The 26,425-nt window shown below is 47.5% G+C and overlaps 1 protein-coding gene across 1 annotated transcript in view; it reads left to right on the forward strand.

The window, feature by feature from the left end:
* Positions 1-9,182: 9,182 nt before the first annotated feature.
* The window catches only part of C2H8orf74 (chromosome 2 C8orf74 homolog), a 28,831-nt gene continuing 11,588 nt past the window's right edge, over positions 9,183-26,425 (forward strand). The window contains exons 1-2 of the mRNA XM_069579439.1: positions 9,183-9,230; positions 10,742-10,934. Coding sequence (XP_069435540.1) covers positions 9,183-9,230; positions 10,742-10,934 — 241 coding nt within the window. The remainder of the gene's footprint in view (positions 9,231-10,741; positions 10,935-26,425) is intronic.

Raw genomic sequence — 26,425 nt, forward strand, 5'->3', positions numbered from 1 at the left:
CACCCTCTTGGTCCACTCTTGCCCAAGACAGGAAGCATCTGCGGGTAAGGCCTGACTCCATTCCTCCAACAAATATGCATGGAATGTCCCCCACATGACAGACCCTGTTCTAGGCACTGGGTCCTAACAGAGCAAAGACCCTGCCATCATGGAGGTTACATTCTTGTGGGAGAAAGCAGAGTAAATCCATACGCGTTAGGTGGTTGTAATTGCTGGGAAGGAAAATAAAGCAGGACCAGAGGCTAGAAGGGCTTCCCTGGTGGTTCAGCTGGTAAAAAATTCACCTGCAATGCAGGAGACCCTGGTTCAATTCCTGGGTTGGGAAGATCCCCTGGGGAAGGGACAGGCTACCACTCCAGTATTCACGGGCTTCCCTGGTGGTTTGGGTGGTAAAGAATCAGCCTGCAATGTGGGAGACCTGGGTTTGATTCCTTGGCTGGAAAGATGCCCTGGAAGAGGGCACGGGATACTCCAGTACTCTTGCCTGGCGTATCTCCATGGACAGAAGACCCTGGAGGGCTACAGTCCATGGTGTCACAAAGGGTCAGACACAACTGACTAATTAAGCAGAGCACAGTACAGAGGCTAGAGAGAGCAGGGCGGGAGGTGGGGCAGGCCTTTTAAAGGCGGGGTCAAAGGGTGCATCTCTGGGGCTGTGACCTGTGGTTAAGGCCAGAGTGAAGTGAGCTGGCCAAACAGGCAGCTAGGAAATAAGCTGCCCCCCACCCCCCAGGACAGGCAAGAAAAATACAAAAGCCCTGAGAAGGAACATGACCGAGGCCTAGAGAGACCAGCAGTGCAAATAAAGTAAAGGAGAGTGAGCGCAGACAGGACGGGAGAGGGAGGCAGGAGCCGCGTTAGGGCTGACTTTGGAGGCTGTGTCTGCATCTCGCACTTTAGCAGGCTGGCGGCTCCTCTGCTCCGTTCAGTCTTTGAGTAAATGAATGAACTGAACTTGGAATCATACGAAGGTTTACTAACGGGCTGAGGTGTCTTAAAAATGACTTTTGTCATCTGTGTATCTGCCCACCCCTTCAGGGTCCTCCCCCGGGAAACCAAGGGTTCCCATCTGTCGAAGGGCTGCATACTTCCAAGGCTTAAATCTGCCTTCAGAGAAGTGTCCACAGTAGGGTAGACTCCTGTTTCCTCAGCATGATTTGGCCTCCATGGGGCTCCTTTTCTATTAATGAGCGGACTTCCCACCCTCTCCAGCCCTGGAAAAGTCTCCCCAAACTGTCCCTTTCTCAAGGCCCTGCCAGGAAGTTGGACGTGCAGCTCACTTTGGTGACCAGAGGACATATCCGGCAACCAAAACACCCCCACTTCCTGGTTCTGGCAGATCACTTTACTTCTGTGAACAACGTTTCTCTGCCTGGTCTATCTTATGACCTGGCTTGACCCAACTAGAGCTCAGAAATCAGTCTCCATACACTGAGAGACTGAATATAGCTACCTGTAACTCTAAGCCCAAGTAACAGTGGCTTAACCAAGATGTGGGTGGTTTTTCCTCTCACATCCAAGAAGTCCTGAGGTCAGTGGCCAGTGGGTGGTACAACAGACCTCAACTGTACCACCAGGGACCCCAGGATGGGATTCCCACCCATGTGCTTGTAACATGACTGCAGGTGTTGTGAGACCCAGTGGCTGTTGTTGAGTCGCTAAATTGTGTCCAACTCTTGTGACCCCATGGACTGCAGCCTGCCAGGCTCCTCTGTCCATGGGTTTATCCCAGGCAAGAATATACCGGAGTGGATTGCCATTTCCTTCTCCAAGGGATCTTCCAGGCCCAGGGATCAAACCCACGTCTCCTGCCTTGGCGAGTGATAAAGAATCCACCTGTCAAGCAGGAGATGTGGGTTCTATCTTTGGATCAGAAAGATCCTGTAGAAGAAGAAATGTCAACCCACTCCAGTATTCTTGCCTGGGAAATCTCATGGACAGAGGAGCCTAGCGAGCTACAGTCCAAAGGGTCACAAAGTCAGACACGACTGAGTGACTTAAAAGCAAACAGCAACAACACATATGTGAACAGAAAGCTATGTATGCCATGTAAGTCCCTTTACAGCAGTGTTATCAGTCAGGAGCCTTCAGAGAATCAGAACCAAGAAGATAGATAGATAATAGAGGGGTAGGTAGGAGACAGACAAACAGATGGTAGGTATTTAATAGGTTGACAGATGATTGATGGGTAATTTGACAGATGATTGATGGGTAATTTGACAGATGATTGATGGGTAATTTGACAGACGGCTGACAGATTAAATGATAGCTAAATAGATAAACAGGTTTCCCTGGTGGCTCAGCTGGTAAAGAATCCACATTCAATGCAGGACCCAATGAGCCATGCCATGTAGGGCCACCCAAGATGGACGGGTCATGGTGGAGAGTTCTGACAGAACGTGGTTCCTTGGAGAAAGGAATGGCAAGCCACTTCAGTGTTCTTGCCTTAAGAACCCCATGAACAGTATGAAAAGGCAAAAGCATATGACACTGAAAGATGAATGCCCCAGGTCACAGGGGCCCAATAAGCTATGAGAGAAGAGTGCAGAAATAACTCCAGAAAGAATGAAGAGACGGAGCCAAAGAGAAACAATACCCAGCTGTGGATGTGACTGGTGATGCGAGTAAAGTCGGATGCTGCAGAGAACAACATGGCATAGGAACCTGGAGGGTTAGCTCCACGAACCAAGGTAAGTTGGAAGTGGTCACACAAGAGATGGCAAGAATGAACATCAACACTTTGGGAACCAGTGACCCAAAATGGATGAAAACGAATTTAACTCAGATGGCCATTATATCTACTACTGGGGGCAAGAATCCTGTAGAAGAAAAGGAGGAGCCATTATAATCAACAAAAGAGTCCAAAGTGCAGTACTTGGGTGCATCTCAAAAATGACAGAGTGATCTCTGTCCCTTTCCAAGGCAAACCATTCAATATCACGGTAATCCAAGTCTATGCCCCAACAACTAATGCCAAAGAAGCTGAAATTGAACAGTTCTATGATGACCTACAAGACCTTCTAGAACTAACACCAAAAAAAAAGACGTCCTTTTCATCATAGGGGACTAAATGCAAAAATAGGAAGTCAAGAGATAGCTGGGGTAACAGGCAAGTTTGGCCTTGGAATACAAAATGAAGCAGGGCAAGGGCTAACAGAGTTTTGTCAAGAGAACGCACTGGTCATAGCAAACACCCTCTTCCAACAACACAAGAGATGACACTACACATGGACATCACCAGATGGTCAACACCGAAATCATATTGATTATATTCTCTGCAGCAGAAGATGGAGAAGCTCTATACAGGCAGCAAAAACAAGACCAGGAGCTGACTGTGGCTCAGATCGTGAACTCCTTATTGCCAAATTCAGACATAAATAGAAGAAAGAAGAGAAAACCATTCAACCATTCACATATGACCTAAATCAAATCCCTTACAATTATACAGTGGAAGTGACAAATAGATTTAAGAGATTAGATCTGACTGAGAGAGTGCCTGAAGAACTATGGACACAGGTTCATGACATTGTATAGGACATGGTGATCAAGACCATCCCCAAGAAAAAGAAATGCAAAAAGGCAGAATGGTTGTCTGAAGAGGCCTTACAAATAGCTGAGAAAAGAAGAGAAGATAAAGACAAAGGAGAAAAAGAAAGGTACACCCATTTGAATGCAGAGTTCCAAAGAATAGCAAGGAAAGATAGAAAGCCTCCTAAGTGATCAATGCAAAGAAATGTGGAAAACAATAGAATGGGAAAGACTAGAGATCTCTTCAAGAAAATTAGAGATACCAAGGAAATATTTCATGCAAAGATGGGCTCAATAAAGGACAGAAACTGTATGAACCAGCAGAAGCAGAAGATATTAAGAAGAGGTGGAAAGAACACACAGAAGAACTATGCAAAAAAGATCTTCATGACCCAGATAACCACGATAGTGTGGTCACTCACCTAGAGCCAGACATCCTGGAGTGCGAAGACAAGTGGTCCTTAGGAAGCATTACTACAAACAAAGCTAGCGGAGGTGATGGAATTCCCGTTGAGCTATTTCAATCCTAAAAGATGATGCTTTGAAAGTGCTGCACTCAATATGCCAGCAAATTTGGAAAACTCAGCAATGGCCACAGGACTGGAAAAGATCAGTTTCATTCCTTTCCCAAAGAAAGGCAATGCCAAAGAATTTTCAAACTACCACACAATTGCACTCATCTCACATGCTAGCAAAGTAATGTTCAAAATTCTCCAAGTGAGGATTCAACAGTACATGACCCAAGAAATTCCAGATGTTCAAGCTGAATTTAGAAAAGGCAGAGGAACCAGAGATCAAATTGCCAACATCCGCTGGATCATAGAAAAAGCAAGAGAGTTCCAGGAAAACATTTACTTCTGCTTTATTGACTATGCCAAAGCCTTAAACTGTGTCGATCACAACAAACTGTGGAAAATTCTTAAAGAGATGGGAATACCAGACCACCTTATCTGACCCTGAGAAACCTGTATGCAGGTCAAGAAATAACAGTTAGAACCGGACATGGAACAATAGACTGGTTCCAAATTGGAAAAGGAGTACGTCAAGGTTGTATATTGTCACCCTGCTTATTTAATTTATATGCAGAGTACATCATGCAAACTGCTGGGCTGTATGAAGCACAAGCTGGAATCAAGATTTCCAGGAGAAATCTCAATAACCTCAGATGTGCAGATAAAACCACCCTTATGGCAGAAAGCGGAAAGGAACTAAAGAGCCTTTTGATGTAAGTGAAAGAGCAGAGTGAAAAAGCTGGCTTAAAACTCAACATACAAAAAACGAAGATGATAGCATCCAGTCCCATCACTTCATAGCTAATAGATGGGGAAACAATGACAGACTTTATTTTTGGGGGCTCTAAAATCATGGATGGTGACTGCAGCCATGAAATTAAAAGACACTTGCTCCTTGGAAGAAAAGCTATGACCAACCTAGACATCATATTGAAAAGCAGAAATATTACTTTGCCAACAAAGGTCCATCTAGTCAAACTATGGCTTTTCTAGTAGTCACATATGGATGTGAGAGTCGGACCATAAAGAAAGCTGAGCACCAAAGAATTGATGCTTTTGAACTATGGTGTTGGAGAAGACTCTTGAGAGTCCCCTGGACTGCAAGATCATCAAACCAGTCAATCCTAAAGGAAATCAGTCCTAAATATTCACTGGAAGGACTGATGTTGAAGCTGAAACTCCAATAATTTGGCCACCTGACGCGAAGAACTGACTCCTTGGTAAAGACCCTGATGCTAGGAATGATTGAAGGCAGGAAGAGAAGGAGGCAAAAGAGGATGAGATGATTGGATAGCATCACCGACTCAATGGACATGAGTTGGAGCAAGCTCCAGGAGTTGGTGATGGACAGGGAAGCCTGGCGTGCTGCAGTCTGTGGGGTCGAAAGACATGACTGGGTGACTGAACTGAGCTGAGCTGAGCGTGTGCTCTTGTATATGTCTTGCATCCAAACTCGTGTCTTAGTAGGGGTTCAATTCCGACGACTAAGATGATAAAAATGAAGCTGATGAGAATCAATGTTATGGAGTATGGAGGTTCCTCAAAACAATTGAGAAATAGTACTACTGTACGATCCAGCAATCCTACCTCCGGATCTGTACCCAGAGGAAATGAGAACAGGATTTTGAAGAGGTATCTGTGTTCTCCTATGTTCACTGCAGCATTTTTCACAACTGCCAAGATATGGAAACAAACTAGGTGTCCACCAGTGTTACGTACACACAATGAAATGTTATTCAGCCATTAGGAAGAAGAAAATCCTGCCATTTATGACTACACAGACAGAATTTATGGGCATTATGCTAAGTGAGATCAGAGAGCCAGAGAAAGACAAACATTGCATGGAATCTACTTATACGTGGAACCTGAAAAGAAAATCAAACTCATAGAAACAGAGAATAGGAAGTGTTACCAGGGGCGGGGGAGTGGGGGAGACAGGGAGAGGTTGGTCAAAGGGTTCAGACTTTAAGCTGTATGATGAGTAAGTTCTGAGAGTCTAATGGTGACGGTAAAATAAAAAATAGAAAAATAAAACCAAGGTTGATGATGCTGATAAAGGATAAAAAAGAAACAGTAATGGCCAAATCTGCCCTGAATCAGTCAAGGATAGTCAGAAATCTCTTGGTGGTGATTGTGTATACTGGAGACTGAAGTAAGCAGTTAAGTCAGTTCTACTTGAGCATTAGCTAGAGTCTATGAAGCCTGAATGTTCTGAACTTATCTAGAAGACTCTTGAAGTCTGCAGCAGCATTTAGTATGGCCAACTATGGTTTTCTTTTTTTGGGCTGCACTGTACATGGATCTCAGTTCCCCTACCAGGGATCCAACCAGCAGCCTCTGCAGCGGAAGCACAGAGTCTTACCCACTGAACCACCAGGGAAGCCCCATTGTGGCCAGTTGTTAAGACCAAGCTTCCAGCAGCAGTTTTGTGATCTTATGCAAGATCCATAATCGCGCTAGGACCCAGTCTTCTCGTATGTCAAATGGGAATGATAATCATTATTATATCTATCTCATGGAATTGTTGTGAGGATTAAAAGAGATAATGTATTTAAAACTCCTGGAATATAACATAATATTTACTAACTAAAAACACTCTTTAGCATTATTTGGTAATCCTATGAGATTTTTGTTTTGTTTCTATGACTAAACAGGCCTTTAGGATAAGTAAGCTGAGATATATATATATATTCATTCCACAAATGGTAAATAAAAAAGACACCTTAAAGGTTAATAAGTTCAAAGCCAGACTATGTGGCTTTTGTATGGATCTCTAGCAAGATTCAAGGATGTCCATTTTAATAAAAAGAACCCTGAAGGCGTTAGTCCCTCATTCCTGTCTGATTCGTTGTGACCTCATGAACTGTAGTCCGCCAGTTTCTTCTGTCCATGGGACTCTCCAGGCAAGAATACTGGAGTGGGTTGCTATGCCCTTCTCCAGCGGATCTTCCTGACTCAGGGACTGAACTCGAGTCTCCCACATTGCAGGCAGATTCTTTACTGTTTGAGCCACAAGGGAAGCCTCCTGGGTGTGGGCAAAATGAATCAAGTGCCTAGGTAGACTCTGTCCATAGCTTGTCTTCATTCTACCAATATCACTTTATGATGCTTCCAATTATTCACCTAGCAAAAGTTTACTGAGTGCCAGCCTCCATCCAGGCTGTCCACTAGGCCCCAGGGCCCCAGGGGTGAAGAAGACATTGTCCACACCTTCAAGGGACAAGCAGGCTGGACGGGGAGGCATGCATTCAGTAGAAAGGTGAAATGTCACATCATAGCGTCCTGATAAAGAGAGCCACAGCCACTCAGCAACTTCTCTGGTGGTCCAGTGGCTCAGGCTGCACACTCCCAATGCCAGGGGCCTGGGTTCAACCCCTGGTCAGGGAACTAGATCCCACATGCTGCATCTAAGAGCTACAGGCCATAGCCAAGACCCAGTGAAGCCAAATAGATAAATATATATTTTTAAGGTGAAATGCCACATGATAGGGTCATGATAAGACAGTCACAGGCCTTCAGCATACAGTGGACCATACCATGCATGTTAAGTGGTAAGCAGAAGTCATCGATAAGAGGAAATGCCCTCGTGCCTCACAACCTAGAGGAAACAGGCATCAGAACAAACCGTCAGAAGGATTAAGTGAACACTTACAGAGCGTGAAGTGCTGCCGCTGATGCATTCAGGGCTATGGACCCTGTTACACGGACCCGGAAAGGTTTTCCTGGGAAAGAGATGATTAAGCTGAGACCCGAGGCACTTCAAGGATGAAGGCAGAGAGAGGTTAGAAGAGCTTCCAGGAAAAGGAGCAGTAAATGTAAAGTTCTGGAAGGGGGAGAGGAAGGGGCTGGAGGAGAAGGAATGGCTCGAATCACAGAGGGCCTTGTAAGCCCCGTGTAGTCTCCTAGAAGGGGCTGCTCCACGGACAACCATGGAAGGTTTTGAAGCAAGAAACTGATGTAGTCCATTTTTTTCCCCACTGATATAAATGTTTAATTGCATTTTGAAATTGTGTGTCAGTAAAAATAAGAAAGCATAGAATTTTAAAAGCATGGACAGTATGACCCTATTTTAAATTTTTTTTTAATGTTCAATTTTAATTAAGTTATTTCATATTATCTATCAATTATCTTTCCATCTATCTATATACTCATAGACAATTGCCTGAATATTTCTGACATAGTTAATTTTTAAGTGTATGTGTATCTGTGTGTGCAGAGAGAGGAGTCGATATAACTCACATAAAATACTCAGAGATCCTAAGTGAGTTGCCCACAAGGTCAAGGAAGGCAGAGTCACATAGCCAAAGGGGATGATGGCTCTGTGTGGTTGGGACTTTTGGGAGCGCTCACATCTGGCCAAGACCCCCTCTCAGCCCCCAAAGAGCCAAGGGAACTGGGCAGGTACCAGTGGGGGTGGCCCCAGGACCCGAGGGCTCAACCACCAACTCCCCACAGCATCCCAGGCTTTCCCCAGGACGCTCCTGTGCACGGAGTCAGGGCTTACAGGCAGGGAGGCGGGGGCAGCAGGGAGCAGGACTCAACCTGCGGGTCACCAGCTGGGCTTCCAGGAGAGAGCGGGGCGAGGCTAACCAGAAAAGAGACTGGATCCCCACGGGTCTCCACATGTGGGGTGTTTGGGCAGTACACAGGGACACCCTTACGGAGCTGTTTTCTGTACCCAAAACTGGGTTGCACAAAACTGAAGCCACAATTCCACTGGCCAGTGCAGAAGCAGGTAGAAACCAGATCCTGGAGGGACGAGGAGTCGGTGAGGAAACCAGCTTCTCCATGGAGAAAAATCCCCGACTATGGAAGGAAGGAGAAAAGGCGGGCTTGGGTTAGAAAGATGTAGCACCTGAGGGGCCATGTGTATGTGTACAGGAAAGCCTGAGAAGGCTCCCTGCCTGAAGGAGAACAACTTTCAAGGAGCGAGGCTAGAAATAGGAAAGGGCTCCAGGTCTCTGAGCAGCTGTTGGGGGCTGAGACCCAGAGCCCGCTGGAGAATAGGGACCAGAGAGGGAAGCTGGGAGGGCCACCCCCAGGTGGGTCTTCATGACCTCACAAAGCAGGCATCCTCAGCCCGGCGTTCCCGAAGCTCCAAGGCAGTCCTGGCTAGGTCTCCTAGCAACCGGATGCAGGGCCATGGCACTCTTAACAGCCCAGGGAGTGGAAAAAGTCTTCCAACTTCAGGTGAAGAGAACACACGACTTTTAAGACAGCGTGTGCTCCGATTGGTCTAAGAGGGAGGGGTGTCCTCCCAGGGACCCCTGGACAGCTCTCCTGTCCCCGCGTGTCAGCTCGGAGGCCCGAGACAGGCGGGTGTGTGCCCAGGGAATGTGCGTGCCAGGTGTGTGCCAGGCCAAAGTTGGCCCAGTCTTTGGAGCTGGAGGGCTGTCTTCCAGGCCTGCGGTGACAGCCCCTGATGCAGCAGAGCCTACGTGGAAGGACAGAGGAGGTGGGCGTGGAGGTGCTGTGCCCGCCTACAGTCCAGGGAGGGCCTGGGAGGCCCCTGCAGCCCGTCACAGGGGTGCCACCTTCACCAGAGCCCTCGGGCCCTGTGAGCCCGTCAGGATCGTAGGCCAATGTGTGGAGGGAATATGTGTGTGGTTGTGGGTGTGGTGGGGGCTGGGGGGTGGTCTGTGTCTTTGGGGCAGAGAAGGGGGCAGATTTCACCGGTTGCTCAGAATCGTTTCTGAGGCCAAAATACATGAGCAATGTGAACACCTGTGGACGGAGGAGAATCTAGCCTGCAGGGCCTGGGCCTCCAGTCCGTCCACAGAGGCTCTGCCGTAGAACTCAGGCAAGACCACCCCGGGCCAGCGGCATGCACAGGTCAGCCTCTGACCGGCAGTCTCGAGCTGATGAGAGGCAGCGGGCAAGGCGCCCCAGGCTGAGGCTTCCTTCCCCGGCCCAGGACGGGTGCTTTCATCATCTTTCCTGGATTTTCCAGCCAGCTGTCCTTTCAGATGCTGACCTAGGGGTCCACAAGGGCTGTGGGGGAGGGGAGAGGATTCCCCGGGGCTGAGACAAGGCTCTGGGCTTCCCTCAAGCACTGTCTGCCATCACTTCCCCACTCTCCTGCCCACAGGGGAGCAACACTCCTGTGTTCAGTGAATCCTCATTCATGCCACACCTTTTCTTACTCCCTGATTGAAAGGGACTTGATTCTCCTACATGTGTTGGTGATCTCTAAGAAACTTTCTAGAAAGGCCAGGTGAACTCTCAAGTAAAATGAATTCTAACCTAAAGAAAGGACTGAAAGGTGCCTTAACCAGTCTTGATGTCCTAGCTTCACCAAGCAAGATGCATTCCTTCTGCTGAAGCATTGCTTCATCCAGCTTCTTCTTGGCTAGTCATTTACACTTTAGTATGAATTTCAGGGTCACATCACTATCTCCAGAGCAGTCTCAGAGGGAAGTCAAATTTTGTTTGAGGGAAGAGGATCATACTAATTCAGAACTTGAGGGCTGCTGGTGGGGTAGAAACCTGGAGCTGCAGCTGCTAGGATGAAAACTCCCAGAGGAAGGAGCAGGGCTAGAAAGGTGAGGGAAAGCTGTCCAGAAATGAAAGACTAATTCTGCCCAAGTGTACCCCTAGTCCTGGTCACTTTTCAGGATCTGGGGGTGCAGCATGGATTCCCAGTGATGATGATGTCCCGATTCCTCGGTCTCACCCTCCACCCCTCATATCACACTCTGCAGAAACCAGAAGGTCGGGAGCACCTGCGGAGACTGCTGAACTGGGAAGAGTTTGACGAGCTCAGGGACTCCCGCAGAAGCATCCTGCTGGACACCCTCTATGAAAGCATCATCTTCGCTGTGGGCAAAGGCTTCCCATGGGGGGAGGTGGCGCAGGTGGTCAAGTTCACGGAAGAGCTGCTCAAGGAAACCAAAGGTACAGGGCAGGAGTCAGTGAGGCCTGGGGAGGGCTCACAGCCATAGCGGCCCTCCAAAGAGTCTGGAGCTACTTGCTTTCTTTCCCTGGCATTTAGCCTCTTCATATGGCCCAAAAGAGGGCCCTGTACAGACTTTCTGGAAAGTGGAACAAATAGAATGTCCTTGCTGAGTCTTGGTCCTGATCGCTTTTGTAGGAACTCTTGCCCCACGCCAAGCTATTCACAAAACAACCAGGGGTGTTTGTTTTTTCGGTCAGTCATTTACACTTTAGTATGAACTACATTGGGTTTCCCAGGAGGCTCAGTGGTAAAGAATCCACCTGCCAATGCAAGAGACATAAGAGACACAGGTTCGATCCTTGAGTTGGGAAGACTTCTGCAGACGGAAGTTTCAAGCCAGTCCAGTATTCTTGCCTGGGAAATCCCATGGACAGAGGAGCCTGGTGGGCTACAGTCCATGGGGTTGCAAAGAGTCAGTTACAACTTAGCAAATAAACAACAACAATGAACTTCATCATTAAACCTATCTCTCTGGGGCAGCTAGTTGAGAGTAGGGTCCAAGAGAAGTCAATTTTTGTTTTAGAAAAGAGAGAAGGAATAATAATAACTCAGAATTTTTGTTTTGGTCTTGCTTAACTTAAATGTGTCACTATTCTGCTTAAAAGCCTTCACTGAATTTCCATTGTATTCCCGAGAGACTGCAAATTGTTCCCAGCGTCCGTTTTTGCTCTGCTGAATGTCTTGGAGGAATCCTCTACAGATGTCAGCTTGCTGGCAGGGATGGGGGAACCAGAGTCAGGTTGTGGAAAGAGCATCTCTCCCACCCCTACCCTGTGCTGGGCTTCAGAAGAAGAGGGTAAGCATCTCTCACTGTGATCCACAGCGCGAGGCAGTGTGGCCACAATGTCCCACTCCTCGTCTGAGATGCAGATTCATTCATTAAGCAGGTACATGGAGCATCCCCTCCATAACCACCGCTGTAGTAATATTCAACCAAGAATCATCAGTAGGTGCTAAAGCCAGTGGCTGAATGCTCGATGGGAAATAGGATATTACTCTGAGGAAGTCTCCCCACAACGTCATTACTGATGGCAAAGGGGAAAAGAATACTTTTAGGGTGAGGGAGCCTGGTGGACACCTCCTTAATCAATGTTCCATCAGTAAGAGGACACAGATTATCGAGCCACCCAATGGGATGCAAAAGAAGCAGCCAGCATCCTTCTGTGATGTTCTAGCAGAGACAGAGAGCCTGACATTATCAGGAAAACACTTCCAATTAAGAGCACTACACAAAGTCTCTCTCCCATAAGCTTCAAAGCACAGAGGGCATGAGAACCAAGGCAAGACAGAGGAACTGCTCTGAACTGAAAGACACTGGGGCACATGTCCACTAAACGTGACAGGTGGACCCGATTTGAGTCCTTTTGCTGTAAAAAATGTCACAGGGACAACTGGAGAACCTTGGGTCAGGTCTGGGTGTTGGACACTAGTGTTGTGCTGAGGGTGATCTCTGGACTCTGGTGGTGGTGGTTGTGAATGTCCTTGTGTAGGAAATGGACACAAAAAGAGCCTGGTTGATGGGGCATTAAGTGGATCACTTGTTCTTTAAGCAGTTCAGGAAATTTTTCTTTGTACTAGTTTTTTCTAGCTTCATTGAGCTATAATTGACATACAATATTGTATAAGGTATGCAACATGGTTTGATAGACGTATATATTGTGAAACAATTAGCATAATAAGTTTAATGAACACCACCTCACCTAGTTTTTTTTCCTGGGATGAGAATTTTTAAGGTCTACTCTCTTGGCAACGTTCCAATACACAATATGATGTTGTTCATTATAGTCCTCATGGTTTACATTATACCCTCAGGTCTGAGTTATCTTACAACTGGACGTTTGTACCTTGGGCCACCTCCACCTATTTCACCCATGCGCCAACCCATGGCTTCTGGCAACCACTTACCTTTACGATTTCCATGATGAAGTTCAGGGCCTTTTTGATTCCACATGTAAGTGAAATCACCGTATTTGTCTTTCTCCGACTTTTCTCACTTGACACATAATGACCTCAAAGCTCATCACGTTGTTACAGATGCTATGGTCTCCTTCTTTTATGGCTGAATGATATTCGTCTATGTGTGTGCACGCGTGTATACCTATGTATGCAAATATGTATATACACCCACATATATATAGTGTATAGTCACATTTTCTTTATCTATTTGTCTGCCATGTGATGCATGGGTTATTTCTGTATCTTGGCTACTGTGAATAATGCCGCAGCGAATATGTGTTAGTGTTAGTCACTCAATCATGTCCAACTCTTTGCTACCCCATGGACGGTAGCCCACCAGGTGATTCTGCAGAATTTTCCAGGCAAGAATATTGGAGTGGGTAGTCATTCCCTTCTCCAGGGGATCTTCCTGATCCAGGAATTGAACCCAGGTCTCCTGCATTGCAGGCAGCTTCTTTACCATCTGAGCCACCAGGGAAGCCCACAGCAAACATGGGGGTCAGATATCTCTTCGAGAGTGATTTCATTTCCTTTGACTATGTACCCAGAAATGGGACCACTGTATCATGTGGTACCTTTATTTGTACTTTGTTGAAGAATAGATTCAAGGGATTAGATCTGATAGACAGAGTACCTGAAGAACTATGGATGGAGGTTCGTGACATTGTACAGGAGACAGGGATCAAGACCATCCCCAAGAAAAAGAAATGCAAAAAAGCAAAATGGCTGTCTGAGGAGGCCTTATCAATAGCTGTGAAAAGAAGAGAAGCGAAAAGCAAAGGAGAAAAAGAAAGATACCCACATTTGAATGCAGAGTTCCAAGGAATAACAGGAGCAATAAGAAAGCCTTCCTCAGTGATCAATGCAAAGAAATAGAGGAAAATAGTAGAATGGGAAACACTAGAGATCTCTTCAAGAAAATTAGAGATACCAAGGGAACATTTCATGCAAATATGGGCACAATAAAGGACAGAAATGATATGCACCTAAGAGAAGCAGAAGATAGACAAGAATACACAGAAGAAGCATACAAAAACATCTTCATGACCCAGATAATCACAATGGTGTGATCACTCACCTAGAGCCAGACATCCTGGAATGTGAAGTCAAGTGGGCCTTAGGAAGCATCACTACCAAAGATAGAGGAGGTGATGGAATCCCAGTTGAGCTATTTCAGCTCCTGAAAGATGGTGCTGTGAAAGTGCTGCACTCAATATGCCAGCAAATTTGGAAAACTCAGCAGTGGGCACGGGAGTGGAAAATGTCAGTTTTCATTTCAATCCCAAAGAAAGGCAATGCCAAAGAATGCTCAAACTACCGCACAATTGCACTCAGCTCACACGCTAGTGAAGTAATGCTCAAAATTCTTCAAGCCAGGCTTCAACAGTACATGAATCAAGAAATTCCAGGTGTTCAACCTGGTTTTAGAAAAGGCAGAGGAACCAGAGATCTAATTGTCAACATCCATTGGATCATGAAAAAAGCAAGAGAGCTCCAGAAAAACATCTATTTCTGCTTTATTAACTATGCCAAAGCCTTTGACTGTGTAGATCACAACAAACTCTGGAAAATTCTTCAAGAGATGGGGATACCAGACCACCTGACCTGCCTCCTGAGAAATGTATATGCTGGTCAAGAAGCAACAGTTAGAACTGGACATGGAAAACGGACTGCTTCCAAATCAGGAAAGCAGTACGTCAAGGGTGTATATTGCCACCCTGCTTATTTAACTTCTATGCAGAGTACATCATGAGAAACGCTGGGCTGGAGGAAGCTCATGCTGGAATCAAGATTGTCAGGAGAAATATCACTAACCTCACATATGCAGATGACACCACCTTTATGGCAGAAATAGAGGAAGAACTAAAGAGCCTCTTGATGAAAGTGAAAGAGGAGAGTGAAAAAGTTGACTTAAAGCTCAATGTTCAGGAAACTAAGATCATGGCATCTGGTCCCATCACTTCATGACAAATAGATGGGGAAACAGTGGACACAGTGGCTGACTTTATTTTGGGGGGCTCCAAAATCACTGCAGATGGTGACTGCAGCCATGAAATTAAAAGACATTTGCTCTTTGGAAGAAAAGTTATGACCAACCTAGATAGCATATTAAAAAGCAGAGACATTACTTTGTCAACAAAAGTCCATCTTGTCAAAGCTATGGTTTTTCCAGTAGTTTTGTATGGATGTGAGAGTTGGACTATAAAGAAAGCTGAGTGCTGAAGAATTGATGCTTTTGAATTGTGGTGTTGGAGGAGACTCTCGAGAGTCCCTTGGACTGCAAGGAGATCCAACCAATCCATCCTAAATGAAATCACTCCTGGGTGTTCATTGGAAGAACTGATGCTGAAGCTGAAACTCCAATACTTTGGTCACCTGATGTGAAGAACTGACTCATTTGAAAAGACCCTCATGCTGGAAAGATTGAAGGTGGGAAGAGAAGGGGACAGAGGATGAAATGGTTGGATGGCATCACCGACTCAGTGGACATGAGTTTGAGTAAACTCCAGGAGTTGGTGATGGACAGGGAGGCCTGGTGTGCTGTGGTTCATGGGGTTGCAAAGAGTGGGACACGACTGAGCAACTGAACTGACTGAACTGACTGATGGTAGGTATGCTGAACATCTGTTCATGTACCTGTCGTCCACCTGTATGTTTTCTTTGGGAAAAAGTATATTCAAGTACTTTCCCCATTTTTACTTGGATTATTTGAGTGTTTACTGTTGAATTGTATGATTTCTCAATATATTTCGGGTACTAACTCCTTATCAGACATATGATTTGCAAATATTTTTCCTATTCTGTAGGTTGCTTTTATTTATTTAAATATTTATTGTGATGATATTGGCTTTTTTTTTTTTTTTTTTGGCTGATCTTAGTTCCCCAGCCAGGAATCAAACCCATGCCCCCTGCATTGAAAGCACAAAGTCTTAACCACTGGACCATCAGGGAAGTCTCTTTAGGTGGCCCTTTTCATTTTGTTGGTCATTTCTTTTACCGTGCAGAAGCTTTCAGTTTGATGTAGTCCCCCTTGTTGGTTTTTGCTCTTGTTGCCTTTACTTTTGGTGTCATACCCCAAAAATTATTTGTTAAGATTAATGTCAAGGAGCTTTCACCTGTTTTCTTTTAGGATTTTTATGATTTCAGGTTGTACTATTTTTTAATAGACTTTCTTTTAGAGTAGTTTTATGTTCCCAGTAAAATAGAGCAGAAGGTACAGAGATTCCCCACAGAAACCCTGCCTTCCCCAACCCACACTCACAGCATTTCCCATTATCAACACCCCCCTCCAGAGAGGGTACATGTGTTCTAATTGATGAACTGACATTGACACGTGATTATCACTCAAGTTCATACTTTACATTGCGGTTCGCACCTGGTGTTATTTCTCCCGGCAATCTTGATTCCAGCTTGTGCTTCCTCCAGCCCAGCGCTTCTCATGATGTACTCTGCATAGAAGTTAAATAAGCAGGGTAACAATACACAGCCTTGACGTACTCCTTTTCCTATTTGGAACCAGTCTGTTGTTCCATGTCTAGCTCTAACTGTTGCTTCCTGACCTGCATACAGATTTCTCAAGAGGCAAGTCAGGTGGTCTGGTATTCCCATCTCTTGAAGAATTTTCCAGTTTATTGTGATCCACACAGTCAAAGGCTTTGGCATAGTCAATAAAGCAGAAATAGATGTTTTTCTGGAACTCTCTTGCTTTTCCAGTGATCCAGCAGATAATGGCAATTTGATCTCTCATTCCTCTGCCTTTTCTAAAACCAGCTTGAACATCAGGAAGTTCATGGTTCACGTATTGCTGAAGCCTGGCTTGGAGAATTTCTCACACTTTACTAACGTGTGAGATGAGGGAAATGTGCGGTAGTTTGAGCATTCTTTGGCATTGTCTTTCTTTGGGATTGGAATGAAAACTGACCTTTTCCAGTCCTGTGGCTACTGCTGAGTTTTCCAAATTTGCTGGCATATTGAGTGCAGCACTTTCACAGCATCATCTTTCAGGATTTGATGAAATTCAGATATGCAGATGACACTACCCTTGTGGCAGAAAGTGAAGAACTAAAGAGCCTCTTGATGAAAGTGAAAGAGGAGAGTGAAAAAGTTGGCTTAAAGCTGAACATTCAGAAAACTAAGATCATGGCATCTGATCCCACACTTCATGGCAAATAGATGGGGAAACAGTGGAAACAGTGGCTGACTTTATTTTTCTGGGCTCCAAAATCACTGCAGATGGTGATTGCAGCAATCAAATTAAAAAACGCTTACTGCTTGGAAGGAAAGTTATGACCAACCTAGATAGCATATTAAAAAGCAGAGACGTTACTTTGCCAACAAAGTTCTGTCTAGTCAAGGCTATGGTTTTTCCAGTGGTCATGTGTGGATGTGAGAGTTGGACTGTGAAGAAAGCTGAGCCCCCAAGAACTGATGCTTTTGAACTGTGGTGTTGGAGAAGACTCTTGAGAGTCCCTTGGACTGCAAGGAGATCCAACCAGTCCATCCTAAAGGAGATCAGTCCTGGGTGTTCATTGGAAGGACTGATGTTGAAGCTGAAACTCCAATACTTTGGCCACTTGATGCGAAGAACCGACTCATTTGAAAAGACCCTGATGCTAGAAAGATTGAAGGCAGGAAGAGAAGGGGATGACAGAGGATGAGATGGTTGGATGGTATCACCGACTCAATGGACATGGGTTTGGGTGGACTCCGGGAGTTGGTGATGGACAGGGAGGCCTGGCGTGCTGTGGTTCATGGGGCCGCAAAGAGTCAGACACAACTGAGCAACTGAACTGAACTGAACTGGTGTTATGCATTCTCGGGTTTTGACCGATGTGTCGTGGCAAGTATCTATCATTGCGGTATCATAGAGAAAGCTCTCACTACCCTAGGAATTCTCCAGGTTGAATCATCCTCCTTCCCTCCCCCTCAACCAGGAGAAAGTAGATGTTTCCTCTGCCTCTGTAGGTTTTGCCTTTTGTCATTTAGCTGGAATCCTACAGTCTGTCGCCTTTTCAGATTGACAACTTTCACAAGTAATACGCGTTTTAGTTTCTTCCATGTCTTTACATGGCAGGATAGTTCATTTAAGGACTGAATAATATTCCATTGTCTGGATGTATCACAGCTGATGTGTCCATTCACCTACTGAAGGATGTCTTGCACCTCAGCATCCAGTCCTAGCCTCTTTTCACCGCCTCCTTGTCCACCAGCCTTCCTAACCTATCTCCATCTCTCAACCAGTTCACTGCTTTCACATCGTGCATCCGTTCACCAAACCGCACCGTGATTCTTTTCAGACACAAATAAAATCCCATCACTCCTCTACTTCAAGCCACTCAGTGTTCCTATGGAATATCTTACCTGCACTTGATGCAGCCCTTTCTTTTTATTTCTGGGGCTCTCAGGTGGGCACCCTTCCATGTCTGTCCTCCAGGCCAGCATGCCAACCCAGTGATCACAGCCCAAAGGCTGAAGCAAGACGTGCAGCGCTCAGGGGCTGGTTTCAGGGATCCTTAGGAAATTTCATCCCACCGCAGACAACCCCCCGCCCTTTGGAGCCTTCCTGGCATCCCTCTGGATCCCCCTCCCCGCTGCTCACAGCGATGCCTGGGTACCAGGTTCAGCCTTGTGGTTTGAGCTCTGCCGTGGCTCAAGGCCAGAACAAACAGTGATGAGCAGGAGAAGAATGTCAGCCCCAAGCAGGTGGGAACTCGGGCTCTTTCAAGTTTCCATCAGAGCCTTCCACAGGCTGAGCCCTTGAGAAACAGCCGATGATGATGCAAACCCGACTTCAAACCGAGGAGATTAGATCACTCTGGCGCTTGCAGTATTTCTGGCTAATGTATACCTTGCCAATACACGATCTATCTATGTCTCTAGACTCCTAAACCTCAGAGTTACTAGGAGACTTAGCGATCAGAAAACTCAACTCCCTCTATGGAAGGGACTCCCCCTCAACAAGCCAGCAAGGCTTTCCTAGCTTCTGATGGCACTGTAAAGCAACAGGGAGCTCCTTCCTTCTGAGGAAGTTCATTCCTTTGAACAGCCACTCTCATTATTAGAAATTCCCCCTCATATCTAGTTACACCCTCCTCAGACACCTTCTATTAATACTCACATGCCCAAAGCCTGTCCTCTAGAAGCAGTGGGTGGGCCCTGCAAATACTTAATGGCCTTCATATACTCTGATCATCGTGTCTTCACATGTAGACTGGACAACTCCAAGTGCATTTTATCATTTTTATCATTCTTACCACGATGTCATTTCTATAGACCCTTCCACCCCATGGGTGTCCCCGGTGTCTCAGATGGTAAAGAATCTTCCTGCAATGCAGGAGACCTGGGTTTGATCCGTGGGTTAGGAAGATCCCCTGGAGAAGGGAATGGCTACCCACTCTAGTATTCTTACCTGGAGAATTCCATGGACAGAGGAGCCTGGTGGACTACAGTCCATGGGGTCACAAAGAGTTGGACAGGACTGAGTGACTAACACTTTCACTTTCCTTCCTCTACCCCACCTCTTCATCCTGGCCCCTCTCTTGCTGCTCTTCTCTGAGCATCCTTGTGTTTGTTAATGTCATTCTCAAAATACGGCATCCAGATCCCAACACAATACAACCGGCGTTTGACCGGTGCAGTGATGAGGGATTTTATCGTCTCCCTTATCCTGGTGGCAATGCTCCTGTTTCTATAGCTTATGGGCACATTTACTTTGTCAGCATCAATGTCACAGTCATAGTGGGCAGGCAGTGCACCGCCCATAGTCGTGTTCCCCATCCTGCCCTTGCACTTGGCGATATGGAATGCACATGCAGGACTTTACAGTCATCCCCACTGATTCCATTTGTCACTGTTGACCCATCTTTTCCTCCTTCTGGCAGCTTTTAAATCTTGATCCTGGGACATCCAGCTTACAAGATCTTCCTCTTACTTTTAAATCTGCTCAAAGTTTGTGAAACTTGGTTGTTACAAATATCAAGTAGGAACACGCTCTTGGGAGGGCTCCCAGTGCCTGAAATTGGACTCGTTGAAGCTATAATTCACCTGGAGGCTCCGAGCCCAGACGGAAGACTCAAATCCTAGTTCAGTCCCTTGTAGGACGTGTGGTCCTAGGCAGCCACACCACCACTGAACCTCTGATTACACATCAAAAGGGAAAAAACGAAAAAGAGCACCCAATTTGTAGGACTGAGGTTATGAAGATGAAGCCCCCAGCATGGCTCTTGGTACATGGAGGGGCTCGGTGAGGACTGGCTCTTATTTTCAGGAGGGACCACAGGGACAAAGACCCAGAGACTCGAGGTGGGTGATGTGATTCTGAGATGGCCTGATCAAGCGCAGCCAGGTATGCTTCATGCGGAACCTGCTTCTCATCAGCCTCCAAACATACCGAAGTCATCAGCCCTTTCTCAGGAGCAACAGAGATGGTCCCGAGACCCTTTCTCCTCAGATGCATCAGAAGAAAAGGGGCAGGACAATGGGCAGAGGACCTGAGGTAAAGCAAACAGCAGACTCACCCCTGAAGTGGGGGTGCAAGGAAGGAGGCAGAAAAGACGGCCCCGGGGAACTGACCCGCCAGGAGTGTCGACTTGGCTGGCTCCGGGCTTGGAGGGTGCAGACAGTGGGCTGCAGCAGGGAACCCCACAGGTGGGAGCCACCCTACAACTCTGCCTCCTGAGCTGGGCCCAAGCCCTCGAGCCCTGCCACAGCACCAACCAGACAATATCTGCCACTCCAGAAGGCAGCCAGGCCAGCCCAGACATCAGCTATGTCCATACGTACTGCCTCCCAGAACCCCATCCCAGGACACTCAAGGGCATGAACAAGCACCTCAATCCTCCGAAGCTGGGAGTGCCTTCCACCCCAGGGCACTCCTTCTCACTCTGCATCAGCTCCAGGCCCAGTCTGGGCCTGGCCAAAGGCCGCGCAGCAGAACCAGGAGGCACAGAACTCTCCAGTCCGTAGACCTGGGCTCAAGCCCATCTCCAGCATGTATTGCTGTGCAGCCTTGAAAGCATCAGTTTACCTCTCTGGGCTTGCAGTTCCTAACCTCTAAAACGAGGGCCATAAGAGTTCCAACTCACAGTCGGGTTGGAAAAAGACACAGGCCTGCAGAGGATGATAGCGTGCAGACAGGAAGTGCTTGGCAAAGGCCAGCCCCCCAACCAGGCGTGGAGGTGAAGCGGGTCACACAGCAGAGACTGGTGGTCTGGGACCAGAAGTTGCTGCACGCTTCCCCCCATCCCCACCCCTGAGAGTGGGGGGCTTGCTGCCTGGCCCATATCTTGTCTCCTCCTTCCCTGCAGGCAGGGCTGCAGCTGGGTTCAAGTCAGGGGCCGGGGGAAGGGAGGTCCAGACTGGCCTGTGAGACAGCTGCCCTGCCCGCGGCACACAGGCGAGGAGACCCCAGTACTCAGCACTCATTCCCCTTGTTAGGGGACCCAGGCCTTGAGGGGCAGGCAGATCAGATTCCAAATGAGCCATAGTCCTTCTCACCTCCTGCCTCATCTCATCTCCTGCCTGCCTCCTGCCCGCAGGCCTGGCCCACCCATCACAGGTTGTGGGTGTGAGATGCCAACAGCCAGGGTTCTCACTGGCTATCAGCTCACCTTCAAGCTTCTGTTTCGGCTAAAGTCCACACTGGGCTGTCACTCTTCTTGGAAGGTAGCTTCTCTGAGGGTGATTTTTTTTGTTTGTTTTTGTTTAGTTAATCCGGGGCTGTGGTGGTTGAGTTCTGTTTGCAGACAAGGTAACAAAGTTGGCCGGCAGCCTCTAAGGAGGGTCATGTTTGCACAACAGTGATTCAGAGCTCCGCCAGGCTGGCCGCCAGCTCAGCTTATCTCCAGGCCCAATCGGGGCCCCAGAACCGAGAGGGAAAGGGTGGCCCTTTATTCAAAAGCAGAGGCTGATTCCGCTCCGGCAAACGGCTCACCGGCATGTTCGGGTCTCAGCTCCAAGCCAGAAGAAAGAGTCCTTGTGTTGGCCCCTCCTCAACCAGGCTCCGGGAAGCCCCAGGCAGATCCTATCCTGCTATGTCCTTGGGGCCCAGGGTGAAGTCACCGCTCTCAGCGCAGAGGGACAGAAGCCTGCCAGCTCCGGCCTGGTGGGAGGAAACCGCAGGAAGTGGCAGATTTTGCGCACTCTACCTCAGCTCCAGGAGAGGAGTGGGGAGAGATACTGGGGCATTTGGGGACCTCAGGGAGCTGCAGAGATGCAGGGTGCTGGGGAGACCCCAAGCTTCCTAACTCCAGTGGGTCCATAGCAGCAGAGGGGGGGAGCAGGGAGCAGCCTCCTTCGACTCAGGCTTCGCTCCACGGGGAACTGAGGGCTGGAGGCACCTGAGCTCACCCGGGACCTGGGGACACCTGCCCAGCACCCCTGGAGCCACTTTGCAGCTTCTGCCTCTTGGCATCATCAGCGTCTGGTGAGCACTGGCCTCCTCTGCACATCTGGGCTGGGGAACACCTCTTTCCTGCTGACCTGGTCCCCAAGTCATGAGTCTGGGAGGCAGTGGGCCTTGACGACCAGTCAGTGGAGGCAAGAGGTGACCAGGCAAGGGTCCAGTGAACTGTCCATGGCCCCGGCATCTGTGATCCCACCCACGGCCACTCCTGACTCTCCAGGAAATGTCATCCAGGCAGCTGCAGGATGGCGGGAGGGGGCAACGACTCCCCCAAGCTCCCTGCATGAATGCTTCCTCCCAGCGCACTTACAGCCATGCCCAGGAGCCACCCCGCCAGCCCCTGAGCATCCGCCCACGTGGGGGAACCTCCAGTGACTCAGGACCAGCGCCGCAGAGAGTAGGTGCCCCCTGCCTTCCTGAGAGCCTGTCAGTCTAGCGGCTTTCTCCTGGGCAGCCCAAACACCACACCCCTCGGACTAAACCCTTGGAGACAACTTTGCTGATGGAGAATGGACGTTCCCACAGAGGGCACTAATTGAGATCTTAGGAGACCATCTCTTGGGGCAAAGAGGCAACTCTTCTTTTTTTTTAACTTTTTATTTTGTATTGGCATACAGTCAATTAACAATGTTGTGACAGTTTCAAGTGTACGGGGAAGGGACTCAGACATACATACACATGTATCCTTTCCCCCTCAACCCCCCTCCCATCCAGGCTGCCACGTAATGTTGAGCAGAGTTCCCTGTGCTATATACGCTAAGTTCTTGTTGGTTATCCATTTTAAATACAGCAGTGTGTACATGTCCATCTCAAACTCCCTACCAAAGGGCAGCTCTATCCCAGAGATCTTCCCCTGAGTGTATTCATTTGCTCAGACTACTGTAACAAAGTTCCCCACACTGGGCGGCTTCAACGACAGAAGTGTATTTTCTCTAGTTCTGGAGGTTGGAAGTCCAGCATCGAGGGGTGAGCAAGCCTGCGCTCTTCCAAGGCCTCTCGGGCTTTGCCGATGGCCATCTCCTCACTATATACCGCACGTGGCCTTTCTTGTGTGTGTCTGTGCCCTAATCTCTTCTTGTAAACACATCAGTCATAGCCGATTAGGGCCACCCTCATGACCTCATTTAAACTTAATTACCTCTGTAAAGACCCTGTCTCCAAGCACAGGCCTATTCTGGGGTCCTGGGGGTGAGGACTTCCGCGAATGACTAGGGGTGGGGGAGACACTGAGTTAATACAGCCCATGATGCTGAGACCGCCAGGTGGGGCTGAACCGGTCAGCCCGCCAGAAATCAAGGTGCCACTGGAACATTTCCTGGGAGGCTGCACCTGCTGCAGAGGAAGGAACAGAAATCTCAGCGGTTTCACATGTAGCATCTGTCAGCCTCACTGTGACCTTGTGTCAGAGACATTATTTGTTTTAATTGGAGTGTGATTGCTTTACAGTGTTGTGTTAGTTTCTGCTGTATAATGAAGTGAATCAGCTATATATACATATATCCCCTCCTTCTTGAACCTCCCTCCCACCCACCCCTCCAGGTCATCACAGAGCTCGGAGCTGAGCTCCCTGGGCTCTGCCGCAGCATCCCACTAGCTCTAGGTTTTACACATGGTAGTGTCTAGAGTAAATCCTGATCTCCTTATTCATCCCGCCCTACCTTTCCCCATCCCGAATCCACACGTCTAGTCTCTACATCTGTGTCTCTATTCACGGCCTGCAAAAAGGTTCATCTGTACCGCTTTTCAGATTCCACATATGTGCGATATTTGTTTTTCTCTTTCAGACTTACTTCACTCTGTGTGACAGTCTCTAGGTCCATCCATGTCTCGACAAATGACCCAATTCCGTCCCTCTTTATGGCTGAGTAGTGTGCCATTATATATTTGTACTACATTTTCTTTATCCATTCATCCGTCAATGGGCATTTAGGTTGTCCCCTGACTTGGCTGTTGTAAGTAGTGCTATGATGAACATTGGGGTGCATGTGTCTTTTTGAATCATGGTTTTCTCGGGGTATATGTCCAGGAGTCAGACTGCACCCTCAGCATCAGCTGATGTGTTCTGGCATGGATGTGCTCCCTGTGTGGGGTGGGGGTGGTACTAGTGTCCTTGGGACCAGACTTCTGGCCCTTTGGAGTGATCCCTTGCCCTACCTCTAACTTCCCATGTCTTTCTTCGGTTGGTTGGAGATTTTGGTTGGTCTCTGAGTCCCCATTGGCAGAAGGGACAAAGAATGGTATGAAGTCACCAAATATTAGTCTTGGTACAGTGCCCTGTCCCTGAGACAGTGAGATTACATGGTCATTTTCACCTTGAGGTGATGAAGAGCATGAGGATGAAGATCCAAAGTCAGCGGCCCTTCACCAAACTTGAGGCGGCTGCAGGAGGCCCCCACCTCACCCTAGAATGTGGGCTGTGAGCTTGGTGGAGATCACCATGGCCGCTTAGAATCAAAAGGACCCCAAAAGTCACCTGATTCAAGCCTCCCTCCCTCCCACCACCACCACATACTCGTTATTCAGGACTTCTCTTCCCAGCTAACTGCCCGCTCACTCCTCCACTGATAAAGCTCTCACTTCTAGAAAGTTCTCCCTGCTGCTGGACTGAAATCTGTCTCTCCGAGGCTTCCATCTGATGGCTCCTGTTCTGACCTCTGAACCTTTCCAAGTCAGCTTAATCCTTGCTCTGCTCACTCAGCCATCCTCCAGCCAGCACGGGCAGAGCTCTGCACCAGTGGGTGGGGAAGAGCAAGCATCCACTCAGCAGTCGTGATGCGCAGGCTCTCCGCATGGATCATCTCATTTAATGTTCACACCGAGCTCGGTTGGGTGGGTACTATTGTCCCCATTTCACAATGATGCAACTGAGGTTCAGAGAGGTTAGGTAACTTGCAAATCGTCACACAGTGAAAAACAATACTAGCATTAACCTTGAGATTGCCTGGCACCAGAGTCTGTCCTTTCTGCCAAAGCTATTTAGCAGTAGCCAACTTCTCGAGGACTAGGGGTGAAGGATGGTGAAGGATGTATTTGATGAGCAGAAAAGGCAAGAGGACCACTGTGGACAAAGAGAAGAGCTTAGGCAAAAGCTCATAACAATCTTTAAAATATCTGATCCTGTGTTTGCTCCTTGAGTTGCAAGAAAGTGAACAGGAAAGAAATCTCTAAAAGGACAACAAAATTTTTCTAAATCTTAATGTATGGATAGATTTTTCCTTTAATGTGGCTATTGGTTTTTCTTTAAGATAAACACAAAAATTTAGTGAATGGGGGGAAACATTAAGGCACTCACTCAAAAAATTAAACATAGAATTACCCCATCCATAGAATTACCTATGTTCCAGCAATTCCACTCTGGGGATACATCCAAAAGAAGTGAAAGCAGGGACTGGAACAGATATTTGTACCCCCACGTTCATAGCAGCAGTGGCCAGACAGTGGAAGTAACCCATCAACAGACGAATGGATAAACAAAATGTGGTCTATACATAACATAGAATATTATTCAGCCTTTACAAGAAAGGAAATTCTGATACAGGCTTCAGTATGGATGAACTTTAAGGACCTTCTACTAAAGGAAAGAAACCAATCACAAAAAGATAAATACTGTATGATTCCACTTATATAAGGTCCGAAGAGTTGACTCATTGGAAAAGACTCCAGTGCTGGGAGGGATTGGGGGCAGGAGGAGAAGGGGACGACAGAGGATGAGATGGCTGGATGGCATCACCGACTCGATGGATGTGAGTCTGAGTGAACTCCGGGAGTTGGTGATGGACAGGAAGGCCTGGCGTGCTGCGATTCATGGGGTCGCAAAGAGTTGGACGCGACTGAGCGACTGAACTGAACTGAACTGAGGGTGATCAAATCTGTAGAGACAGAAAATAGAAAAGGATTTGCGGGGGACTGTGAGGAGGGGAAATTGGAAGGTAGTGTTTAATGGATACAATGTCAGTTCTGCAAGATGAAAAACGTCCTGGAGACGGGTGGTGGTGATCGTTCCACAATGACAATGGACTTAATGCCACTGAACTGTACACATAAAAATGGTTTAGAAGGCAAATTTTATGT

The sequence above is a fragment of the Ovis canadensis genome, chromosome 2 (assembly GCF_042477335.2).
Source record: "Ovis canadensis isolate MfBH-ARS-UI-01 breed Bighorn chromosome 2, ARS-UI_OviCan_v2, whole genome shotgun sequence".
Taxonomy (NCBI): domain Eukaryota; kingdom Metazoa; phylum Chordata; class Mammalia; order Artiodactyla; family Bovidae; genus Ovis; species Ovis canadensis.